General features: G+C 36.7%; 1 protein-coding gene across 1 annotated transcript in view; it reads right to left on the bottom strand.

The window, feature by feature from the left end:
- The window catches only part of LOC134795369 (uncharacterized), a 233,494-nt gene that overhangs the window by 75,976 nt on the left and 132,674 nt on the right, over window positions 1-24,844 (bottom strand). Inside the window, exon 3 of the mRNA XM_063767198.1 lies at window positions 17,146-17,246. Within this exon, the coding sequence (XP_063623268.1) occupies window positions 17,146-17,205 (60 nt within the window). The 5' untranslated portion in view covers window positions 17,206-17,246. The remainder of the gene's footprint in view (window positions 1-17,145; window positions 17,247-24,844) is intronic.

The raw sequence follows: 24,844 nt of genomic DNA, 5'->3' as shown, positions 1-24,844 counted from the left end.
TGGAAATGTCTTTTCGTTCGCTCCAGTATACGGTCCGATTTCACGAAAAAGTGCGATCCCCTTATATCTCGGAAAGTTGTGTAGATATGATATTAAAAAATAGGCTAAAAAGACGCATAATCACGAGAGCTGTAAGGTGCAAAAATAATTATTCGAGAAAGTCAAAAACAAAAAAAGTTATGGTCGAAATAGTGAAAATAAAATTCAATTTTTTCCGAATTTTTGATTTTGGTGCTCGATAATTTGGAAACGAAGAATGATATCAAAAATTTGAGAAAAACGGCTCTGGACAATTTAGTCAGCTACAATTTGAGCCTAAAACAAAGACGATCGGGTTAAGGGTTTGCTCTGTAGCCTAACCTTAAAATAGTCAAAAAGTCAGAACGACATTTTTCACAGGACATTTATGACTTCATGTTTCGCAGAGTTCGTTATCGGTGTTTGTTGTGAATTATCGGGATTATGACGGCAGAATAACACTTGCACTGCGTGGGCTTTTAAAATCGCTGCAGATTTTTCTTGGTCTAACTCTATCTATCCTGTTTGAGACGGGCGTAGATAACGCACTATTCGACAATCTATGCATTCTTGTGGTAGTGGAAATAGAAATAGAGGGAGAGGGAGAGGGAGAGGGAGAGGGAGAGGGAGAGGGAGAGGGAGAGGGAGAGGGAGAGGGAGAGGGAGAGGGAGAGGGAGAGGGAGAGGGAGAGGGAGAGGGAGAGGGAGAGGGAGAGGGAGAGGGAGAGGGAGAGGGAGAGGGAGAGGGAGAGGGAGAGGGAGAGGGAGAGGGAGAGGGAGAGGGAGAGGGAGAGGGAGAGGGAGAGGGAGAGGGAGAGGGAGAGGGAGAGGGAGAGGGAGAGGGAGAGGGAGAGGGAGAGGGAGAGGGAGAGGGAGAGGGAGAGGGAGAGGGAGAGGGAGAGGGAGAGGGAGAGGGAGAGGGAGAGGGAGAGGGAGAGGGAGAGGGAGAGGGAGAGGGAGAGGGAGAGGGAGAGGGAGAGGGAGAGGGAGAGGGAGAGGGAGAGGGAGAGGGAGAGGGAGAGGGAGAGGGAGAGGGAGAGGGAGAGGGAGAGGGAGAGGGAGAGGGAGAGGGAGAGGGAGAGGGAGAGGGAGAGGGAGAGGGAGAGGGAGAGGGAGAGGGAGAGGGAGAGGGAGAGGGAGAGGGAGAGGGAGAGGGAGAGGGAGAGGGAGAGGGAAATAAAAACTTATACAGAGAAACATAAAAAAGAAAAAGTGCCACGAAATGGTCTCACCTCAGCATGTTGCTGGCGGCTGCTAGCAGATAGCTGATGCTGAACCCTGGCAGTACCTAGTGGAGCTCGGGTTTAATACAACATAAGCACACGCTGTTTTGGTCATCGGACTCGTCTCGATAGAGTAGTACCCAAGATAGAGCTGATGCTGAACCCTGGTTGTACCTAGCGGAACTCAGGTTTGGTGCAACATAGGCACACGCTGTTTTGGACACCAGATTTGTCATGATGAGCACATGGTAGAGCATTACCCAAGATAGCTGATGCTGAACCCTGGTAGTACCTATTGGAACTCAGGTTTGGTGCAACATAGACAAACGCTGTTATGGTCATCTCTCGTCGCGTCAAACTGCTGTCAAGAAAATTTCATATCTTGCAGCAAATGGGCCGCTGCCGATCACCACTTCTCGAGTTGACTACGGATTTGCCGTGTAATAATTTTCTTGTACTTTGAACATTAATATATCCTGCTTATTAATCGAAAAATGAAATATGTACCTATACTAATATGCGCCACGGCGATAATTATTCAAACTTGGATACGCGTGTGGAAATTTTGCAATTTGTTTGTTCACATGCGTTATGTCCAGGATACTTGTGTTAGTCTAAGAATAAAATAATTATCATTCAACGTTGTAGTTTTATTTTGTAACTTTTTCCTTATCCAGACTTTCTCGTCGCTCAGCGACAATATTTTTTCGAATTCCGTAGATTCATTTCCAATGTGCTCGATAGTCGTGTGAGGCACGAAATCTGTGAATTTTTATTATAATCCGCCTAGTGATTGACTGTCTGACCGTCTCACCTGGAAAGTGACCCAAAGGTACATTTTTACAGACACAGGTACTGTAATGTGAAAAAAAAAAGATGTAAAGATGAATTTCATTCTATAGTGTGACGTGACGTACGCGTTTGCGTTAAGTATCATTTTGTATGGCATATTGAGTTCGCAAAACGTCCCGCTTAGCGCGCTGTTCACAATCCCATACAAAAATAGACATAACGCTAACGCGAACGCTCGACACGCTATCGAATGAAATTTACACTAGGGGTTCTGCATTCAGCCGGCTTATTATGGATAGCTTTATCCACGTGATAAAATAACTGTCACTTTTTAACACCGTGGGATAGAAAGTGACGGACACCGTTTTATCACGCTGTCACGTAGACAAGAACGACCATCATATCCGTACTGGTGGTAGTCGTATAATTGCCCATTTGAAAGTTAATTTTAACCTTTATCAGTAAAATACAGTTTGAATACAAATGTGACGTTTTGGCCACAAAATTTACTCATTGAAATATTGGTTGCATATTTTGTATTGTCAAATCGACGTATGAATCAAATGGCTAATGTCATTGAATTCTGTATCACTTCGTACCTTGTCAAATTGACAATAATATGAGATTCTAGGGGCTTTCATATTGATTAGCACTGCGATGAAGTACAAAGTGGCACGTAGGTAAATCAAATTCCTTAACTGTAATTTTGATTATGCTTGGTTAATGGCCTATCCCTATGCATGAACTTCACTCGCTACGGCTCCAACAAAACCAATTGTGTAGATACCAGCACGACATACACAAATTAGATTATGCTGGAAATATATTAAAGATAAGAAGACCAAGATATCTGATTGTAAATTTATAAACGTAATATTAATATTATGACATAACAGAAAGTAAATGATGATAAGATTTAAGATAAAAGACTTATTTATAACAATGACAAATGAAACCCTATCACAATCAACACTTACATAAACAGACCGTTTATCCAAAATCTGTACTAATCTCGCCCATCGCGTTTAAGCTCAATTAACAAATGACAGTCGTTTTACAATGGCGTCGATATTTTAAAATTGGAAAGCTACCGGTGGGCGCTTGGTATCGACTCCGGCGCACCTGTTGCCTTTCTCGCTTACGCAACTGTTAACACTTGTTTATTATTGATTTATTATCAAATAATAGTAAATTGTTTATTTTATGACACTCCTTGAGACTGGGAAGAAAAAGAAAAACATGAGGTGTGGCGAATTTTTTGTCATATCATTAGCTGCATAGGTGTGATTACTTATATCATGTAATAGCGAGATTTGAAGTGTTCAGAATATATCCAATTTTCCGGTGCCTATAATTGCCAACAATTGCAGATTCAATCACCGTTCGTCGAGGTTTTCCGCTTCCAACTGCTTTCCTCTTTGAGAGAAGAGAGTAGGTGAGTAAATCCTTACTCATCTATCGATCTGAGAATTAAATAAAAGATGTGCGGTTTCCAAGCCGGAGATCGCGTTTTGAACCCCGTAACAAACCATTTCCTGACTTTCTTGGAACTTATGTATGAAATGCCAGTTGCTCATCAGTGATAAAAAATTGCAAAGGAAACTTTCATACATTAACTGTGAAGAAATTCAAAGGTGCGTGTGAGGTTCCGATCTGCATTGGGTTAGTGTAGGGGTAAGCCCAAACCCTCTTGTGACAGAAAGCATGAACCTTAGTAGGAAGTATGGTGATAATGATTTTATTGACTCACTAAAGAAAACAATCGTGAGGAAACTGAGGTAATCGACCAAAAAACATCGCTCTTGTATAAAACTTGAATGGCTCCCTTTAGGACACAAAGAAAAAGCACTGCAAAGATGAGGAAGACGCGTAAGTTCAATCTAAACTCGCTCATACTAATATCCAAATCTTATATCTGTAATATCTGGATCAGGATTTAATATCTGGAAGCTCACTTCAAAGAACTCACGTCTCACTTCTGAAGCTCAATTATGTTCCTCAAGAATGGCTCAAGCTCGTGCATAAGTATGTAGGTATGTTGAAACCGTAACAAGTGAAAATCTATGAAGTTTAGTTACCTATCAGTCTAGGAAACGGGTCTTTATTATTAACTATTATGTATATTATATGCATGTTCTAAACCCTGAAGGCATGTTCAAGCATTATGTTATGTCCGATATATTATTATATAGCAACAGTTTGCTAAACACGTCCGTTCGACATTCCTGAATGAAAGTGAACATGGTGCATTATGCAAGTATGCAGAATTTGCGTCACCAAGTTGACTAGGCTATGTTCAATAATAACTATGGATAAATATTTTGTAAAACATGATAAATACTAAAATAGTCTAAATGCTTGTATGTTTGGATGAAAAACTGTTTAAAAAACCTAATCTGGGTGATATTTGATATAAATACCTAATTCCGAAAATATTGCTTATAATATTGCTAAATCCCAGGAATCATCCGGTATAATTAGAGTTCAAGTTGGTACGGGAGAACTTAGGGGGCTAAAGGGTCAGCAGGAGTGTGCAGGGAAACTTTAATGACCAATGTGTGGAAACCATGTACCGAAAGACGCGGCGCAGAGAGACCCTGAAAAATGGTGAAAGATCCTCATTTTGCACATCCTAGTCTTAGTCTCATTAGCTAATTATAAAATAACTTCTCAGTTTAATTTTGCTATAGACTGCCTAATAATTATTATTCTACAGTTCCATTACTCCAGATATCAATTGTTATCCAGATCTACCATCAATACATCGTAGAAATGTAACAGTAACTCGTATAAAAATAAAACAACTAAATATCGGAAAGTAAGGACGAGACTGCTTCAATTCAGTTCAATATAAATCGTTGGAGAGTTAACTCAAGATGCTTGAGATAGAACGAAGTTGAATCTCACTTGTTCACGAGGCCAGAAACATAGTAGATTTTTGTACAGTAGCTTAGCTTCAAACAAGCTCTTTCTAACGGGGAAATAAGTGACGACAGGTACTCGGGCGAGCTGTTGTTGCGTCTGATATTTGAACGTTGAAAATGAATTTCTAAACTTTCGAAGGTAGGTTACGGTCCTGTCCTAATTCTGTGCCAGAAAGGAAGCCATAAGTACCATTATAGTTCACGTAAAATGTTTACACTTTTGCACCTTTAAGTATACATAGTAAAGAGCAAAACACCTACATACATTAGGTACCTTTTTTATGCCAAGGTTATGGATTATCGCAGCCTATCATATGGGTGCATGCAACTCTAATGAATTTAGACGACAGGTCGTACACATTAGGTACACCCAGCTGCAAAAGTACATATCCACTTTACGAATGAATTCCCTTCATAAAATGGGTATGCACTTTTGCAGCTCGCCGTTGCAATGCTTAAGATTTTCATTACATGTTTAATTTATTACACGATAAACAATATGTGTATTAAATTACCTACAGGAACAACAATAAACAACGCACATCATTTATGTATTACGATAATTGTAGGCTTTTATTGAAAACAAAAACAATCACGTTCCATTTTCTTTTAATTATTTAATTCCTCAATTATACTTGCTTTCTATACCGAGTCCAATCCACTATTGTTTTACACAATTTCAACCGCATTTAGTTGTTTTCTCTAACGGTTTTCGTATTAGAAACACTCAACTAACTATTTAGTGGTAAGTTTTCTGTTGAACTGTGACCCAAAGTTTAAGTTTGTTGACATTTGGGTTGGGTTTGGGCCCTTTTTGGGAATTTGACCGTCCATTAACCTTCCGTGTTTGCTGTAGATATCTGTACATAATTTATAACCCGATTGCATCCTCAGCTGTTTCACGGAGCCCAGGATCGAGGCCTAGCCAAGTGGACAATCGTACGATCACACAGGATTGTTATGCCATTTAGGGTTCTTGCTAAATTGGAAATTCTATAGTGTAAGTATTGAACAACCAATTTAGCTAGGACCCTATATGGCGCAACAATCGCAGAGCGTGATGGTACATCGAATAGATAAAACCCAAACAAATAGATAAAATGTACGGGGACAGATGCTTCGAAAAGTAACGTGATTATTTCCAGACATTATTTAAGTTCCGATTAGCGTTTTCTATCAAAGATTGCAAGTAGGTACCTAATAAGTAAAAAGCTTTATGAAGGAAAATCACAGACTTGAGACTTGTATCTAAGAGTGTCCAATGTCATTGCGTTTCACTCTCTCATTAAGCAAAATGTGAGACGCAATACACATTGGACAAAGATATTGGACTGATGGATTCCACCCTTAGAAGCAGAGTAGGTACTCATTTAGTTTTTGCAATAAGCATCAACATTTAGTATTTCTTAGTCTTGATATACCTATACAGTGGAGGCAGTCATTGATTACTTGTAGAAATTATAATATTACTTTTGAGGTTCCGTCGACGATTTCACTGGCTACAAGAGTAGGTAGTTAGATTCGTTAGCAATGTTTTTAAAACCGATATAGTCTTCTATGGCAACGTCGGCGTGCCTTCGTTACAATCTGTGTACGAGATCATTGTTAACCGACAATATAACTACGTCCATCAAATAGGGAATGCCAACCTCTTTCAATTCAATAAGCTCATTTGTTGCATTCAAATCAAAAACTGCAAACGATCTTTATCATTCCATCGCAGCCAATCTATAATAATCCTTACGACTTTGACTTAAGGTCTTGTGAGGCTGGCCTTGCAATCAATAGACCACATCCATATTTATCGAATCGTGATGGCTTGATTAGAGATTTGGAGCACAATGCAGAACCATTGCGTAAGAGACGAAAGTAAGGTCGTTGTGGGTCCGGATGGGACAAGGGCGTCCCTTTGTGGCGACGGATTATGCATTTATTACATGTGTATAAAAGGTTATAGCGTATAAGTTTAGTGCGGGCTAATTGTACTTCACCTTCGCGTAATTTTTTTAATTATGTTTAGGTACTTACCTATTTGACGATATTATTATTCAATTAGAAACCCAATTTATAAGGTTTGACTACGATAAAACTTATCTATAGTTCAATTCGAAGGAACACTGACATCATAATTATTAATTTAGTTATCGTGCGTCTTGCTCGCGCCAAAACATGTACGGCCAAGTGCGAGCGAAATGTACGATAACTAAATTACATCATATAAATATTATCATAATTATGTCAGTGAAATTTTTTTTCGCGATTCCGGGGTTGGCTCAGTAAAATACCAAAAACTCCCTGGCAACGGAAATTCAGTTATTTCTTAGCCAACCTGTATAGAATATACATTCTAAAAAGTGAAAATTTAATGTCAGAGAGTTGTTCCTTATAAACTTCCAGCTTTAGGTTTGTACAAGTAAAAGACTGAGGAAAGTCTAGGGAATGCAAATCGGTTATTTTCGGTTATATTTTGTATGGAAATTATCGGTTATTAACCGAAACCGCGGTTATTTACATACAAAAAATAACCGATTTGCATTCCCTAGGAAAGTCCCTATCAACAGGTTAATAAATTAGCTAACTGGCTTCTCCCTATGCCTAGTAACATATTTCTCTTAAAACGAGTTAGTACAGATATTTTAATCTATCGTAATGTATCCACCACTTATCTATTAAGATCAAGTCCCTTAAGAGATCCTCTCTAACCTAGTACGTACTTAGCACGTGAAAGCGTTACTGAGAATGTAATTACAACCAGTCACATTATATCGTAAGAAAATTTTCACTTTTCTTCTGTTTTAACGCAGACTTTCTTAGTATGAAAAAGTTCTAAGATCTTCACACGGTATTATGCTATTCATCTTTAGTGCATCTTTGGATCTTAACTGGTAATTATACGTCATGAGCCTCATGATTCATGACTGTCGTTTCTTCTCGCGCAAAACGTTGTCACTCTTCTTATCTAGGATGATATATTTGTCTTCGTTACCTTTGTGCCATAAATTTTCGTCAGTAGCTTGTCTATTTCTGCCCTCCTAAGCTAAAAGGCAGTTTTTCGACATTTTGCCAAAATTGACTTTTTGTGATATTCGTAATGTAGAGATCAAGATGCATCGACCACTTTGGCCCGTTTTCCGATAAGTGGCTTAGTTTTCGAGAAAAATATCGTAAAAAGACCGTATTTGCACTAATTTTCTAAGCGTTCCTAGTCTAAAAAGCGACTATTTGACAAAGCCAGGCTAAAACAACGTATATGCAGCTATACGTTTTTTTACGCTCTGGTTTGCGTAAAATCTTATCCACCATGTCTAGCCTAAAATAACGTATAAGCCAAAAACTAGGCTAAAAATACGTAAAAGACGCTATACGCGCTTTAAGATTAGGATCTTTAGCAAAATTTTAGATCTGATACTAGTCTAAAAAATCGTATAGTATTTTTTTTTTTGTTTAAATGTCTCATACGTCATTTAAGCCTAGTATCACTTAACTTTTTTACGTCACCATAATAGTCTTTAGAAACGTATAAATGTTATACGTTCTTCTTATTTTGTATGGACGTCGTATTAAACGCAAACAAACTTTTATAATGGTTGAAAGTGCGTCTAACTAGTCTATAACGCAGTATATGCTCCAACCTTCGTCATGCTCCCCGCGCGCCGAAAGACACCCTTATGCTAAGTAAAAGCCGTCAGCCGCAAGCGCAGGCTTGTGGCTGCCGGTATGCGAGCGGAGGTGGCATTTTGCGCGCGAAATATTGACCGAACGCCAAAGTAAGAAAAATACTTTATTATTGCATTACCATCATATGTTATCAATAATATGTAGTGTTTACAATCAGTACCTTCGAGTATTATCATTTTTATCAAGGTATATACTTTAAAATTGCCTCGCAAATACTTACGCTCGACAGCAAATACGTCTTTCTAGCGTAGTTTGTGATGATGAAATTGTTCATACGTACTTTTCTACAGCAAACGTTATTTAAGTTTTATTTTTTCATTCGACGGTTTGACTGCTTTTATTTCAATAAAATCAAATTTATATTAGAGCTAATTGTATCGGGTTTAATTCCCTATAAGCCAAGTAGGTATTTGACATTACGAAGAGTTTAAATCTTATTGAAAAATGTTTTAAAGGGAAATTTAATGAGAATTCTTATGGACAGAATAACATTTTCCGCCTAAGTATTTAGATAACCAGGACAAAGGACCATGGGCATCTTTGTATGGAACCTGGGTCCTTCCAAAAACCAACTGAGAGTTATATATATATTAGGCCATTAAATACCTAAGTGGGTTTTATAAAAAAACAATATGTATCTTAAAATAAGTTGGTATGTTTGTGTATTAGGTAATAGTTGTATGTTAAAAGAGTAAAAGCTATGAGTTTGTAATCTAATAGAAAAATAATTTTATTAAAATTTGAATCTGATTTTTAATTAGGTACAACCGCTAAAATGCGTTTTAGAATTAAATAAATGACAGAGTATGTGCAGGAATTAATACGAGTTTAATTTTATTGCTAATGTAGACTACACAACTCGCTAACGTCTTACCGTGCGATGAAACTCTCGATGATTCGATGCCTATTGATAACAAACTAAAATAACTATTAGAGATGCCACGAATTCGGTAAAACATTATGTATTATTGTCAGTTACGAGTATGCGAAAACTGGTCACCTACAACGATAGATGGTTGCTAAGATTTAAGTCAGCAGCAAGCTGGGATCTCCATACAAACGTAGTTACGCTCTCATTTTAAAACGATTAGGTAGATTGCTCTAAAACTTTGTACTCACTAAAGGATAAGGTATATCTATGCCTGTAATTAATGTGTAGCTTCAGATACCATAATAAAAAAAATACAGCGAATATAAGTTTTTCATACAAAACTTATTTTTCCTCTATTTCATTAGTTTTGTTGGAATATAAACTAATTAGGTACTGGTATAGATATACCTTATGTTATTGTATGTGCAATTTATTACAATCCAACACGTTGTTTTAAAATGAGTACGAATCTCCGTTTTTATGGGAAGTAATAATTCGGCTGAGCTTATTGCGGACTCTTTTAAGTTTCGTTGCTCATGCTCATTAGAAGTACATGTAATGTCATTAGTAGAGTCGAGTAAATCTAGCCTATGATACAAATAAAATCAGAAAGACTCTACACATTAAAAAATTCGGGCAAGTGCGAGTCGGACTCGCGCACGAAGGGTTCCGTACCATATAAAAAAAAAACCAAAAAAAAAACGGTCACCCATCCAAGTACTGACCACTCCCGACGTTGCTTAACTTTGGTCAAAAATCACGTTTGTTGTATGGGAGCCCCATTTAAATCTTTATTTTATTCTGTTTTTAGTATTTGTTGTTATAGCGGCAACAGAAATACATCATCTGTGAAAATTTTAACTGTCTAGCTATCACGGTTCGTGAGATACAGCCTGGTGACAGACGGACGGACGGACGGACGGACGGACGGACGGACAGCGAAGTCTTAGTAATAGGGTCCCGTTTTACCCTTTGGGTACGGAACCCTAAAAATTGTACATATTATGGGGTTATTCCCACCAGTTAGGTATCTACCACCAAGTTGTTACCAGTGGTAACTACTGGGAATTTATTTCCCACCTTTCTTCCCAGTAGCTACCACCAACTCAGTTTTGTGGTAATTACTGGGAAGTTTTTTTCCAGTAGTTACCACTGGTAAATGGTGGGATTTTTTCCCTAGTAGTTACCACCAACATTTTTTTACAGTACAATTTAAATGTCTTTTATTATATGAACAAAAAACACTATACTACTAAGCTTTTATTAAAAAAACGAGGTCCAGCGATTACTTTTTGGATTATAATCTTAATTACCATACAAAATTAACATATAAATCGGGTTATTCCCACTAGTTACCATCAAGTTGTTATAGTTAAATAGTAATAAAAACAGTATAAGTAGAATACTATAAAATAGAGGCTTTATTGAACCCTAACAAAATTGTAGTAACTACTGGGGAAAAAATCCCACCTTTTACCAGTGGTAACTACTGGGAAACAAATCCCATTAGTTACCACTGGTAACAACTTGATGGTAACTAGTGGGAATAACCCAATTTATGTGTTAATTTTGTATGGTAATTAAGATTATAATCCAAAAAGTAATCGCTGGATCTCGTTTTTTTAATAATAGCCTAGTAGTATGGCGTTTTTTGTTCGTATATAAATAAACATTCAAACTACGTGTCTATTTTTTATTCCCATTTCTTCCATAAATACTAATCTATAAAACCGTATATTCGGTGTTTTTGGTGGTATACGTTTTTTTACACTAGCACGCTAGTCGAAAATCTGGACAAAATCTAAATTTTTCCTAGTATACTAACCAAAAAGGCCGAATAGCTGCTATACGGTCTTTTAACTTAGGATTTCAAGTGGGAATTATTCATTGTTACTAAGCAAAAAGGCAGCATGTGACATATACGGCGTTTTTACCTAGTTTCTACTTCGTAACTAAGTTAGAACGCCGCATAACGCATGTTTACCGCCTTCTTGACTAGTACGACCTACACATTTTTAAGCTTAATACTAATCTAAAGTGTTTTTTATAAAATTAAAAAAAAACTGAGCTGTTTAGAAACATACTATAAATGCCTAAAATAAGTACATATATATACCTACCACATACAAAAAGAAAAAATGGAAAAAGTTTTTCCGTTTCGTAGAAATTCAAGAAAGATGTTTGGGTTGGTTTTTTGCGATTATCTCGAAACTAGCTTTTGTCGAAAAACTGCCTTTTAGACTAGGACGGCAGATTTAGTGTATGTTATATAAGCCACTTGTTGTGCATTTCCCGCACAAATATCTATATTTATAAAACGTACAGCTAAATCAGTACTAGATACAAAAATACTTTATTTTTTACGCGTTAATCGTATGAAATATACTTATACGAATTATGACTATGAATTCAAATGTATGATTTCCATTCATATTACATTCCTTAAGGTAGTGATGATTATACAATAAGAGACGTGAACTTTTAATTAACATTAAAAGTTTACGTGTCTTATTAATTTATGCCCTGAAGGCAAACGAGCCATTTTCATATACTTATACTTCGGCCAGTATACTTCGTATGTACAATTTATATACCTATTATTATTATTTTTTAAAACACATCATAAAACATCTCTAAAATCCCCATTGTTAACAGTTTATAATATTAAGTCAAAAACATTTTCACACGATTCAAGCCTCGTCGAGTCTGTGAAGTCCTAACAATTCTGCATAAGAAAAAAATATACAAAAAGATTATGTAATAGGCTGGTCATTTTTGCCATATTCTAAGTGTGCCCTGTGTCAAGGTCAATGAAAAAGGAACACTTAATATGTAGTAGGTATTGAAGTTTTATACTACGTGACCCCTTTCTAATTACTCCTAAATATACTGTACCTACATACAGGCTGGTACAATATTGCTTACTTTTCAAAGTCACGTAGCACAAAGGTAAAATGTGCAAAGGAAACACGTTTGTAATATAACAGTATTATGTGCCTAATTGCGACCCTTCCTTCCGATGCCGTACGGGACCGGTTGGGTTTCGTTAGGTTACTTAGGTTATACACGGTGGGAATTTAAAAATAAATAATACACAAAATAATAAAAAAAATAATTTAAAAAAATTTAATTGAAAAGTGGCCTGTAACACGAGCAAATAATTAAAACATAGATTGTACTCCTCAAACGGTGACACTTTTATTCAACAACTTTTAAAAATTATGAAGTATTTAGACTCCCTATTTTTCATACAAAATAAATATTATCTTCAATGGACGCCATCGCCACGCCATATCATTGTGATTGAAGTTGCTTGTCACGCCTTAAACGTAACAAAATTCGCAATACATTGCGTCTTAGAATAAACTTTACAGTGTTGAAACTCTAGGTCCATGGGGTCCCAGCGCGCATAAGTTGTTCGCAGAAATCGCGAAGCGTCTGGTTGACGTAACTGGTGACCGAAGAGCTGGCGGCTACCTCGCACAACGTATCAGCATTGCGATACAGCGAGGAAATGCCGCCAGCATCCTTGGTACAATGCCTCAAGGGCCTATTTTAGATTTAAGCTAGTTATTAATTTCGTTTAGTAGTACCACTGTATATATATTGTATTTCAATCAATTAATAATCATATTTTTATACAGTGTATTAAAAATCAAACAACAAGTTATTTTTAAAAGTCCCTGAACAAATGTTGGTCAGTATGAGGAGTACCTACAGCCTACTGTTTAATTTTTCGCTCATATTACAGGCCACACCCGGTATATAAAACAAAACTGACGAGACGGCTTTACGTTTAAAGTAAGCATAAAAGGTTGTGTCCCAAACTTGCATGGAAAAGGCATCGGAAAACTTTTGTAAAGAAGAGCTAACCGTAGTAGAAATTTAGTACAGGAATTTCAAACAGCCAAAAAAAATGGTCGAAACTAAAATGTTAATTTTGTAATTATGTTTATTGGGTCACCACACGTGACCATCTTTATTCTTTAAATGTACTTGCTTGTAGGTACTTTGTTTTGAATTATAACTACAAATATTAACGCTCTTATAATTAATAAATAGTAGGTTAACCATTATTTCTGTCTACTGATAAGGACATGGTCTCGTTGAAACTTGTCTTAATACTCATAGTGTAGTGTAATTACAATTCTTAATACATAGTTTGAGCTTATTCAACATCAGAGTCATTACTTAAATACATTAACATACCGTTTTTCGAGACATGCGTCGCTTAATGACATAGTCCGTCGGTCTCTTGCCACCATCAATGTGCCTGCTCTTCTTGAGCCGACTGGCATTATCAGAGATGATGGCAAGAGGCCCGATGGAGTGTCCTTAGTTCCTTGGAGCTTGGGACGGATGTTGGTGTGGGATGCTACCTGCGTAGACACACTGGCACCGTCCCACCTCCAACGGACTACTGTAAAAGCGGGCGGAGCGGCGGAAAGCGCCGAAATTCTAAAACGTAACAAATATAAGAGCCTCGGTAGAGAGTACCATTTTGTACCATTTGGTGTTGAAACTCTAGGTCCATGGGGTCCCAGCGCGCATAAGTTGTTCGCAGAAATCGCGAAGCGTCTGTTTGACGTAACTGGTGACCGAAGAGCTGGCGGCTACCTCGCACAACGTATCAGTATTGCGATACAGCGAGGAAATGCCGCCAGCATCCTTGGTACAATGCCTCAAGGGCCTATTTTAGATTTAAGCTAGTTATTAATTTCGTTTAGTAGTACCACTGTATATATATTGTATGTAAATAAATGTTTTTAGAAAGTAATACATTAAGTATAATATCTCATGATTGAATATTTATAGAAAATATTCTTTTTCAAACTTCGTGCCCATGAAAAACAGTTAAATGAAAAAATATTAAATGAATAATATTTGGTTATGCACGTGATGGAACCTTTATATAATTCTATTCTAGGCCAATTTGATGGTCACGCTATTCACTGAAACGATTGTTAAACGAAGCACATATATATTTACAGGAAAATTTATAATAATAGGTCTTGGTATGGTCAGGATGTTTTTTAGACTGATGGTCACGTATTCAACATTTTACAGTGACAAGGTTCTAAACAAAATATAAATAAAATAAGAATATAAACCGTATATAGTCGTAAACCTTTTTACAATAGAAGAACAGAATACGTCACAGCCAAAAATACGACTTCTAAATGAAAAATACATTGTCAATAGAAAATACACGATAACGTCAGATTCTACCCGAAAACAGACTACCTATTCACGGACTGTTGTAGCTATGAGAAATAGCACACGTATATAAATATTATATTGTAGTTACGCATAGCGTGTCACTGTCAGTAACAATGCGTTTGTTGATCGGGATGAAAATATAAACTGAAATAAATGTCATATACTAAGAAAAAGTGACCAATATTTTTTCTTAGTATATGACATTTATTTCAGTTTATAATTTATATAGTAGTGTTTCTACTTGATAAAAACAAATTAAAATATTTTCTGAAAAAATAATTTAATTTGTTCAAATACTTCATAGCGGGATGAAAATATCCAAACGACTGGAATCGACAGGTAGGACGATCTACGAGTATTATTAGTACATTAAATTCTAGCAATTTCGCTAAGAATTACTGCTTTTATCATGTAATATATCACAGGAAATGGAGCTACGTTTATACTGCCTAACAGGAGAGCACGTCTACAATGCAATTTCAATTTACCTACAATATTGGATCCGTTCAAGACACTTGACCTAAAACCATAATATTGTCACAGGAACAATATACGTGAGATCTTGGCATGAGTATATAATAACAGGAATATACCTACTGGTTTACTGTTCTAGATGAGAGCAAGCACTTTTAATATACTCGTTATTATGTTTGTCTTGTATAAGGGGCTATTCATAAATTACGTCATTTCAAATTAGGGGGGGGGGGGTCTGGACATCGGATGATGGTAGCATGACGTAGGAGGAAAAATAATAAATCTATTCGAAACCTGAGACTGTTAGATTATTCTGAAACGGGTATCTTATTTTGGTAGCAGAAAAATTAAACTTTTTTATACTTCAAAGAGAGGAGGTCTTGCCTATTCATATTTTACTTAGGAACAACATAAAATAAACTAAAAAACGTGTAAGTTCAAATTCATTAGGTTGCTATTACTAGATAAAATCTTAATAAACCGATTCTGCCACATTTATCAAGCGTAAATATGTTGTGCGACGCGACGGGACGTGATTTATGAAATAATTTGCTGAAGGGATATTTGCTTACAGGTTTATTGAGCAATTTGAGCATAATGTAGTAAATATGGGACACTTATCTAGAAAGTGTCGGGTTTAGGAATTGCATGCATATTAAATTAGCTGAATTACACTATTATCGGACAAAATTGAACCTAATATTCATTTCAAAATTTATTACTATACTATAACCGAATATCTGACATCACAAAGGGAACCGGTAATTTAAGTATGCACCTGTTTACTCATATTAAACAGAAACATAAGCAATTTGAATAAGTATCTCACTTTTCAACGGTACGGTTAATAACTTTCAAATTGATATTTTTACGATCATTAACAAAGATTGCGCAATCAAAGGCCTTAAAATATCCAATTCAGAAAATAACCTTACTTAGCTAAAATAAACGCAATACGAAACACGCCACTCAACCCTATCCTTTCGCTTACGCAACCCGAAGTCAGGAGATTTCAAAAACAATAAAGCGAAACTAAAACCTTTAGTAGAACCGGGACTGTCCCGCCCAGTGTGGTCACAGTACCCCGTAACTCCCACAGGGAAAATTAAGTGGCCCCGAAATTGCTATTCATGTATTCCACGGCTCATGTAACGCGTGAAAATATAAAAGGATGTATTTCGCTTTTTTATCTCGAGGATGTTCCAATTTTTCGTGAACTCATGGTTACCCTAATTTATGATTTTATATTCAATTAATATCTACTTACTGGAATTTTACTGACTACAAATTGTATGTAGGTAAGTGTTAAGATTCCTTAAACTGAGGTACGGAAATAAATTGTTCGTTTAAAACAAATAGTGTAGAGTTAGACCAAGAAAAGTCTGCAACGATTTTTATAGCATATTAGGTAAGTACCTAATTACCTACCTTAATTTCATAGAAGTTTGACGTTAAAATAACACTTGCATTGCTAGTGCTATCAAAACCATTGCAGACTTATCTTGGTCTAACTCTAGGTACCTATTGTAAGTCTCAGATTTTGAACAAAATTTGTTTCCCACTGTTTCAGACATAAGAAAAGGCACATTTTGCGTTCCACTTGTTTTCTTTTTCATTTCACGCTTAGACAACACTCTGTATAAAGTTATTTTAAGCCAACCATTACAACTTTTTGAAAATCGACATGCATTTTTTAAATACTTAAATAAAGTAGGTATAGGTACATGTAGTTAAAGCTAGCCGCTTTTATAACAACTAGTGCCTGCGCCAATTCTTGTGATTAGGTAGCCAAACAAACCCAAAGCTTCCTTAGGGAGTCAAGGCAAAAATTCGGAAATGAATAGAAAGACGATGATAAAATCCTATTCCATTATTGGACTAAAATAAAATTATAAACCAACATTTACAACAACGCCATCTATCATCTTCGCTCTGAACCACTTACCCTTTGAGCGTAGCAGGGGTCCAGTGGCCCCGGCCGGAACATCGCCGGCGCTGCTGCCATCTGCCGGCTACCTCAGCTTGCCCTTCCACCGAGACATCGCTCTGGAACAAAAGAAAAAGGGGTAAGAGAGGTCACTAGGAGGTTAACGTTTGGACGGTTATCTTATCTATCTATCTAATCTAATTTCTTTAAACGGGCAATTCTTGTTTATTTATAAGTATATATATTTCGGGGATCTCGGAAACGGCGCTAACGATTTCGATGAAATTTGCTAAATGGGGGTTTTCGTGGGCGAAAAATCGATCTAGCTAGGTCTTATCTCTGGGAAAACGCGCATTTTTGAGTTTTTATACATTTTCCGAGCAAAGCTCGGTCTCCCAGATATTTAATAATAATAAATTTAATTTTTTAGTGTCCTGTATACAGTCTTTACCTACTAGCAAATTTTCAATAACTATTTTAATAGATTTTTCACCACACCAGCTCGGAAAGGCTTACTTTGCACTTCAAAAACTAATAGCAAAGTTGCATTTTATTCACATGTGAGGCAAAGTAATCAAATGCAAATTTTGAGTTGTTTTCTAATGTTCGCTGGTAGAATTGACTTTTAAATGATGATTTTGGATGATAAATATTTAAAAACATTCATTTAGATTTGATTTGGTTTGATTTTGTTTGATATTTTACATTTAATATTTGCTTCGGGTTGGTGTGGTGAAAAATGTTGTGTTTCACTCGGGGGCAAATTTTGTTTAACCCTCGTGCTTAGAAACCCTCGCAACGCTCAAGATTCCATTTTCGAACCACTCGCTACGCTCGTGGTTCAATTTTGGAATCTTTCGCTTGCTCGGGTATCAATATTAGCACGAGCGGTTAAACAACAACTTTGCCCCCTAACAAATATCTATTTCCAAATTATGTCAAAAATGCTCTAATTTGAAGATGCTAACTACTTATCTTTTGCAACTTATTAGTTTATGTTAAGTAGGTACCATTATTGCATTAAAGATAACCGCTACTTGAGTACCCAAAGAAAATTAAATTGTATGAGTCTAATGATTTAAAAAAATACAAATTAAGTACCTAATGACATTAACCGGATTAATTTTTTTTTACCGAAAAAGCTTCGAAACTAGTGACAAATTATCTCTATACAGTGATAGCGGTACAGCCTGAAATTCGGGAATCAGCTGCAAATGGTGTTAAAGGTATGAAAATCGGTAAATAATAAAATAAAATAAATAAAGTAAATAATAAAATAAAATCGGCACCCAAAACTACATATTACAATAATAACCTTTTCCGTGCGTTCAAAATGTTCAAATGAAATCGGGCCAGATATTTTTTTATTGCCCAGCTAAGAGTCAGCACAAAACATTTGCCTTTTTGCTCACTGCTACTATTACCTATCTACAATAGGGTATTATAATGTATTTAAAATAAATTATTTTACACCATGCATGAAATAAAGCACCAGATAATTATTAGAAAAACACAGGTAGAAGTTATTTTTAAGCACGAGTTCTATTTAATAAATCGGATAGAAATATAAAAAGTAGGTGAGTTGACCGTGACGTCACGATGTAATGTTTCATATAAATTCCATATTAGCAAATCGTTTTGACAGATCTAAAAAAGTAACTGATTTGACTAGTAGTAAAATACCCTATTTTCCAGATCTCCCTCACTCCTAATAGTCCTAATTAACTGCCCTTCGTCTCACCTCACTAAGACAATCATAAACGAGAACGAGTTTTAAAGGAAGCACCGTAAGTATTTCCTTATTAATAATTTCCTGCTATGTTCACGCGTAAATCAAACGAATCACATAATACGCATAATACATAGGTATATAATTAGAATTATGACTTTACTTCAATCGCAATAAAGTTTATTTCACAATGATATATTAGAGCAAGATACGAGTTTGATAACGTGAATCGAATACCCCGATAAGGTTAAGCGTTTTATTTTATTAGTTTCGGATACCTATTAGCGTAGGTAGTTATTCCTTACATCCGAAACTATAAACATGTGATTCAGAGGAAAGTGCCCTTTGTAATAAGGGTACATACTTATATTTAAGAACTGGAAAATATAGTTTTTCAAACGTTTTATATTATTTCGAAGATATGTTATTGAAAGAATTGGCAGAGAATACCTATCATTTGTTTTAAATAGGTACGTAATTAAGACAATTTGATGATGATGATGATGATGCATTCCTGTTATCCCTCATTAGGGGCTCGCAGAAGAATCCTCGTTTGTAGCGATCTAGAGCGGCTGGCTCCAGCTCTTTCCAGCCGAGTCCAGTTGAGCCAGCCTCCATCAACTGATCGCCTCCATGTAGTACGAGGACTACGAGGCCTCCCCGAGCGTCTACTGCCGGCCGACTGTTAGCGGAGACCCTGCTGAGACCTTGCTGACCCCATTTACATAATTTAACAAAACTAAATAAAGACAGGCATTATTGAAGGAAAGTAACTTAAGTATAGTCGTACCAAACTATGCATGGCATTTGCAATGACAATAATAAATTTCTGTGAAAATATGACGATTATAATAACACTTCCCACTTTGTTATGTTCAAGACGGTGCAAAATTAGCTTAGACGGAGTCTATAGGCCCCGCGCATGAACTATAGGGGGCAGCATAGGAGCCGTAAGATTTTTGGCGCGAGGCGTAAATGTGTCGTTTATGCTTCCGATGTAGCCCATAAGATGGCAGAACCTACTATGCACAAGGAAACGTACCGATGAGAACGGTAGATGGTAGCACTTGCTTTGGCATTGTACATGTGCACATATATTTCCGATTCAGGCCACAAGATGGCAGACCCTCCAATGCGCACGGTCGATCCCTATAAGCTTAGCATCAATACTTAAGTTGACATCTGTCACAACCACGTCTAATTCAATTAACAAGCCTTTTCAATTCATGCGACAGAACTGTTATTAAAATATGTAAATGGCTTCCTTCCTCAGCAATTAAAGTGTACAATCCTGCCTCGCTGAATCACGGCATACTACTCTACTCCTAAAGATCATAAATTATATAGAACTCAAGTACACATAGGTCTTTCTAAACTAGTGTGGTACTATTACTAATAACCTCTTAGATTAGAAAGGTCACAAGCGCCTTAGAGTTGTACGGCGGTTAAGTCGTTTTAATGAAAGGTGCACTATTACCGCGCCGTGCGCAGACGCTGATGCACTCTGGGTCATTGACACCGGGTTCCCATGAGCTAGGGTCTGATCTTATTGTGTGCCTTCCGGTAGCTAGGTAGGAGGCAAAAACAGGTGGAAAGGTTAGTGTGGGGAGGTGACTATCGTGGTACAAGTAGGTAAGTACAGTGGTACAAGTAGGTAAGTACAGATCCGCCAAAAATAAATAACTTCGCGTTTTTCATGTTCTTTTTAGGGTTCCGTACCCAAAAGGTAAAACGGGACCCTATTACTAAGACTTCGCTGTCCGTCCGTCCGCCCGTCCGTCCGTCCGTCCGTCCGTCCGTCCGTCCGTCCGTCCGTCCGTCCGTCCGTCTGTCACCAGGCTGTATCTCACGAACCGTGATAGCTAGACAGTTGAAATTTTCACAGATGATGTATTTCAGTTGCCGCTATAACAACAAATACTAAAAACAGAATAAATTAAAGATTTAAATGGGGCTCCCATACAACAAACGTGATTTTTGACCAAAGTTAAGCAACGTCGGGAGTGGTCAGTACTTGGATGGGTGACCGTTTTTTTTTTGCTTTTTTTTTCGTTTTTTTTGCATTATGGTACGGAACCCTTCGTGCGCGAGTCCGACTCGCACTTGCCCGGTTTTTTATAATCATTTCTGAGATGCCATCACATGATATTGAAACAAGTGGTGGTTACAAGAGTAAAAAAGAATTAAAGATAACTTTATCATAATATTATGATCTATGCAGTAATTTCTTAAAATGTAACTATCATTTAATACATTCATCAGCCTACGCTGGCCCAAATCGGATTATAGACTATAGATACCTTTTACCTATTGTTAAATATCAAATGAAAACACACGAACATGACTTACATTACGCAGATAACTTTCAAATATCATAGTCAGGATTCGAACCACTGATATACAGGTTAAAAAGTCATAAGCCTTAATCAACTCTATTTTTAATTACTTAGCAGCTATTTTGAAGGTTTTAATAATAATAATAAATAATTTCTTTATTCAGACAAATACAGTCCACATTTGTTAATCTGCTACTTATAAACTAGGTTAATTGTACTTACATAGGTACTTATACTAAAATTATACAGGTATTTTATTTAACCCCTTACCGCACACGAAGCCATTTATGGCGGATATAATATTCAACTCTATTGACAGCTATTAAAGTTCACATTTAGAACAACAAAATTTTCGAAATTTTATTTTTTTATGTGCAGTACTGGGTTAGTTTATATAATAAACATCCCCAATATGGGGGTTTTGAAGGCTTATTAAAAGGTTTGGATATTAGCACGTATTTTTAAGTTACCGCCATCATGTAGGTTAGGTGCAGTCACCTGAAATAATATGCTACTCTTCGAAGGCTGCAAAAATATGTGACATGCTCTTATGGCTCTACAAATAAGATCGTGTGAGATATTTTTGCGGCCTTCGTTGTGTGTACAGTTCGCTCGAACACACTAGTTTTCTCTCCTGTGGGCAATAGTTAACAGCTTGTGGGCATGTAAGTAATGATTTTATCATAGTTCTCTAAATAAAAGGAGGACCTTTTCAAGTGGATAAGGGTTAAATAAGAAAATTAACCTTAATAGTCCTTAACTCTTGTGTATGTCTACAGGAAAGACGCGAACACAGTTTTGTTTCTGACCCTAATATATTATTGCAGATGACTGTACAAACATATTTCCTACTACATTCCCTGTTGTCGTCCTTTATTTTTATTATCAATCGTTTTTTTTTCTGAAACTGTATCTATTATTGAGGCCTGCAATAAAAAGTACTCCATCAGTCACATACATTTCTACAGTAAAATACGAGTAAATCTATAGTATAAGTAACTAAGCTCCAGGGCAAGTAGACTAAATATACTACTGTATAGATAAGTTTATTATGACATTGAAAGTAGGGCGTTGTACTTATCGTTGGACCTCTCAACCCACGCCACGAAACTGTACCAAGAAAGGTTAGAACGGTGTTTGGATAGCTTTGTTTATCGCCAACTGCAGGCAAGTCACACTAAGGCCATAGGTACGTAGTATAATTAAATATTTTTGCGTGTTGTAGATTTTTTACATAACATGCAACCAGGCGTGGCTCACTCCGCGATTTCGTTGCTTTGCAACAGGTACATCCGTTCCACACCAATTTTGGTGGCTAGCCATAAGCCGCGTGTGGCCCTGTCGCTATCTAGCGGCCATATCTGCCCTGGCCCCAATTTCACATCGGTGACAGGTGCGACGAATTGTAAAATCACTGTTGCTGACGTCACAGGCATCCATGGGCTACGATTACCACTTACCATCGGGCGGGCCGTACTCCTGTTTGCCACCATCATTGTATTATTTAAAAAAACTTTATTATATCGGATAAAAACAGATATTTCTCTTGCGAGGTTTCTGACAATTGTCAAAGATTTAGAAGAATTGTAGGTAATTCTTGACAGGTAATGAGTTATATGTCGGAATTTCGTGACAATTGTAGTGTTTCTTGTGACAATTGTCAGAAACCTCGCAGGAGAAATATCTGTTTTTATCCGATATAATAAAGTTTTTTTTAATAATACAATGATGGTGGCAAACAGGAATACGGCCCGCCCGATGGTAAGCGGTAACCGTAGCCCATGGATGCCTGTGACGTCAGCAACAGTGATTTTACAATTCGTCGCACCTGTCACGTTGGTGAAACAGGGGCCTGATCGTAACAGACGCGTTTTGTTAGAGAGTGAGTCTTCTGTACCTAGTAGGTACTATTATTTATTCTGTGCTGCAACCAGATGATTCTTAAAAAATATATGCAGATTGCAGGCAGATATTTATAACCGCAGTCAAAAACAGATAAATTAATAGAACATTTTTCCTCGAGTAGGGATCACCGGCCAAGTATATTAGGAAACCCTATTTCATATCGAGATAATATAATTTATAGGACATATTAGGATTAGGGATTGCAATCCGGTCCGGCGGATCCGGTAATCCGGCCGGATCCGGCACTTTTTAGGAGCTACCGGATCCGGTTAAAATCACCGGATCCGGACCGGATCCGGGAAAATAGAAAAAATGACAGCACACAGCATCCACTGTGCGTTTTAGGTGAGATAAAGGCGTCGGATGGAAGAAAGAAATTAAACAGAATAAAGAACGAATGAAAAAGTCAAGATTTAGTAAAATAAGAAGATATTTAATATGTCGATGATTGAGAACAGAAGAGGATTTCCTCTTCTTTCATGTTGGTGGCACGAATCGGCACGATACGACGATTACTTAAATACTTAGAAGTAAAAATGAAAGGATGGAGATGTCATGGAAGACATTTGTATCGACCGGTCTGCACTAGTGGGTAGTGACCATTCAGTGACCCTACCTATGAAGCCGATGGTCCTGGGTTAGAATCCCGGTAAGGGCATTTATTTGTGTGATGAACACAGATATTTGTTCCTGAGTCATGGGTGTTTTCTATGTATATAAGCATGTATTTATCAATATACTATAGGTACGTATATATATTGTCGCCTAGTAGTAGGTACTATAGTACCCATAGTACAAGCTTTGCTTGGTTTGGGGCTACGAGTAGGTCGTTCTGTATAAGATTGTCCCCAAATATTTATTCATGAATTGTTTATTTATTTGTGATTCAGGCTATAAAACTATTTTCACGGATATAAATTAAAGCAAGATAATATTGGAGCGCATTTCATATAATTTTGGTTAAAAGTAAAATATCTTGTTACTATGTAGAATGGATGTCAGCGTAACAAATAATTTCATCAAAGAACAGTTACGAAAACTTGTCCTTTCAAGGAGTTCCAATTCCCATCCCATAATTATCCCATTAACAGGCTTTGAAATCTAATCAAATTTATAATTATATTGTAAACGTAAATTTGAGCAGAATGTGAATAATTAAATATAATAAAATTAACAAATGACTTAGATTTCATATTTTATTTTTAAATTGAGACTGACATTCTGCCACTTTTTAATACTTAGTTTTATTTTATTGTTAAATAGTTATTTCTTATTAACTTCAAATATTTGTTTTATGAATACATTTGTAACCTTTGTTTCACATATAACGCATAAAACTTGAAAAATATGACATTTAATAAACTTTAATATCCTTATACCTAACCGGATCCGGTCCGGCCGGATCCGGCCGGATTGCGGCCAAAATCCGGCCGGATCCGGCCGGATTGAAAATCAATCCGGTTTGCAATCCCTAATTAGGATCCATTGAGTTACTGAATTCAGGCATAAGAGAGTGCCAAAGATGTGGCGCCTACATAAAGGTCACATTTACACATCCTAAGCCGGAGCAATTAAAAAATAACACCATTCACGCCTTTACATAAACACTACAAAAGCTGCTTCTTTTATAATAACACATTATTATAGTAATGTTACCTTCTGTAAGGTCAGTCGGAGTCCGCATTATGAGGAAACTCCGAGGTAAGCATTTAATTGGTATAAAAACATAATTACTTACCTAGTACCT

This window comes from Cydia splendana, chromosome 12, assembly GCF_910591565.1.
Source record: "Cydia splendana chromosome 12, ilCydSple1.2, whole genome shotgun sequence".
NCBI lineage: Eukaryota > Metazoa > Arthropoda > Insecta > Lepidoptera > Tortricidae > Cydia > Cydia splendana.
Note: the sequence above shows the minus strand (reverse complement) of the source record. Positions and strands in the feature narration are given on the sequence as shown.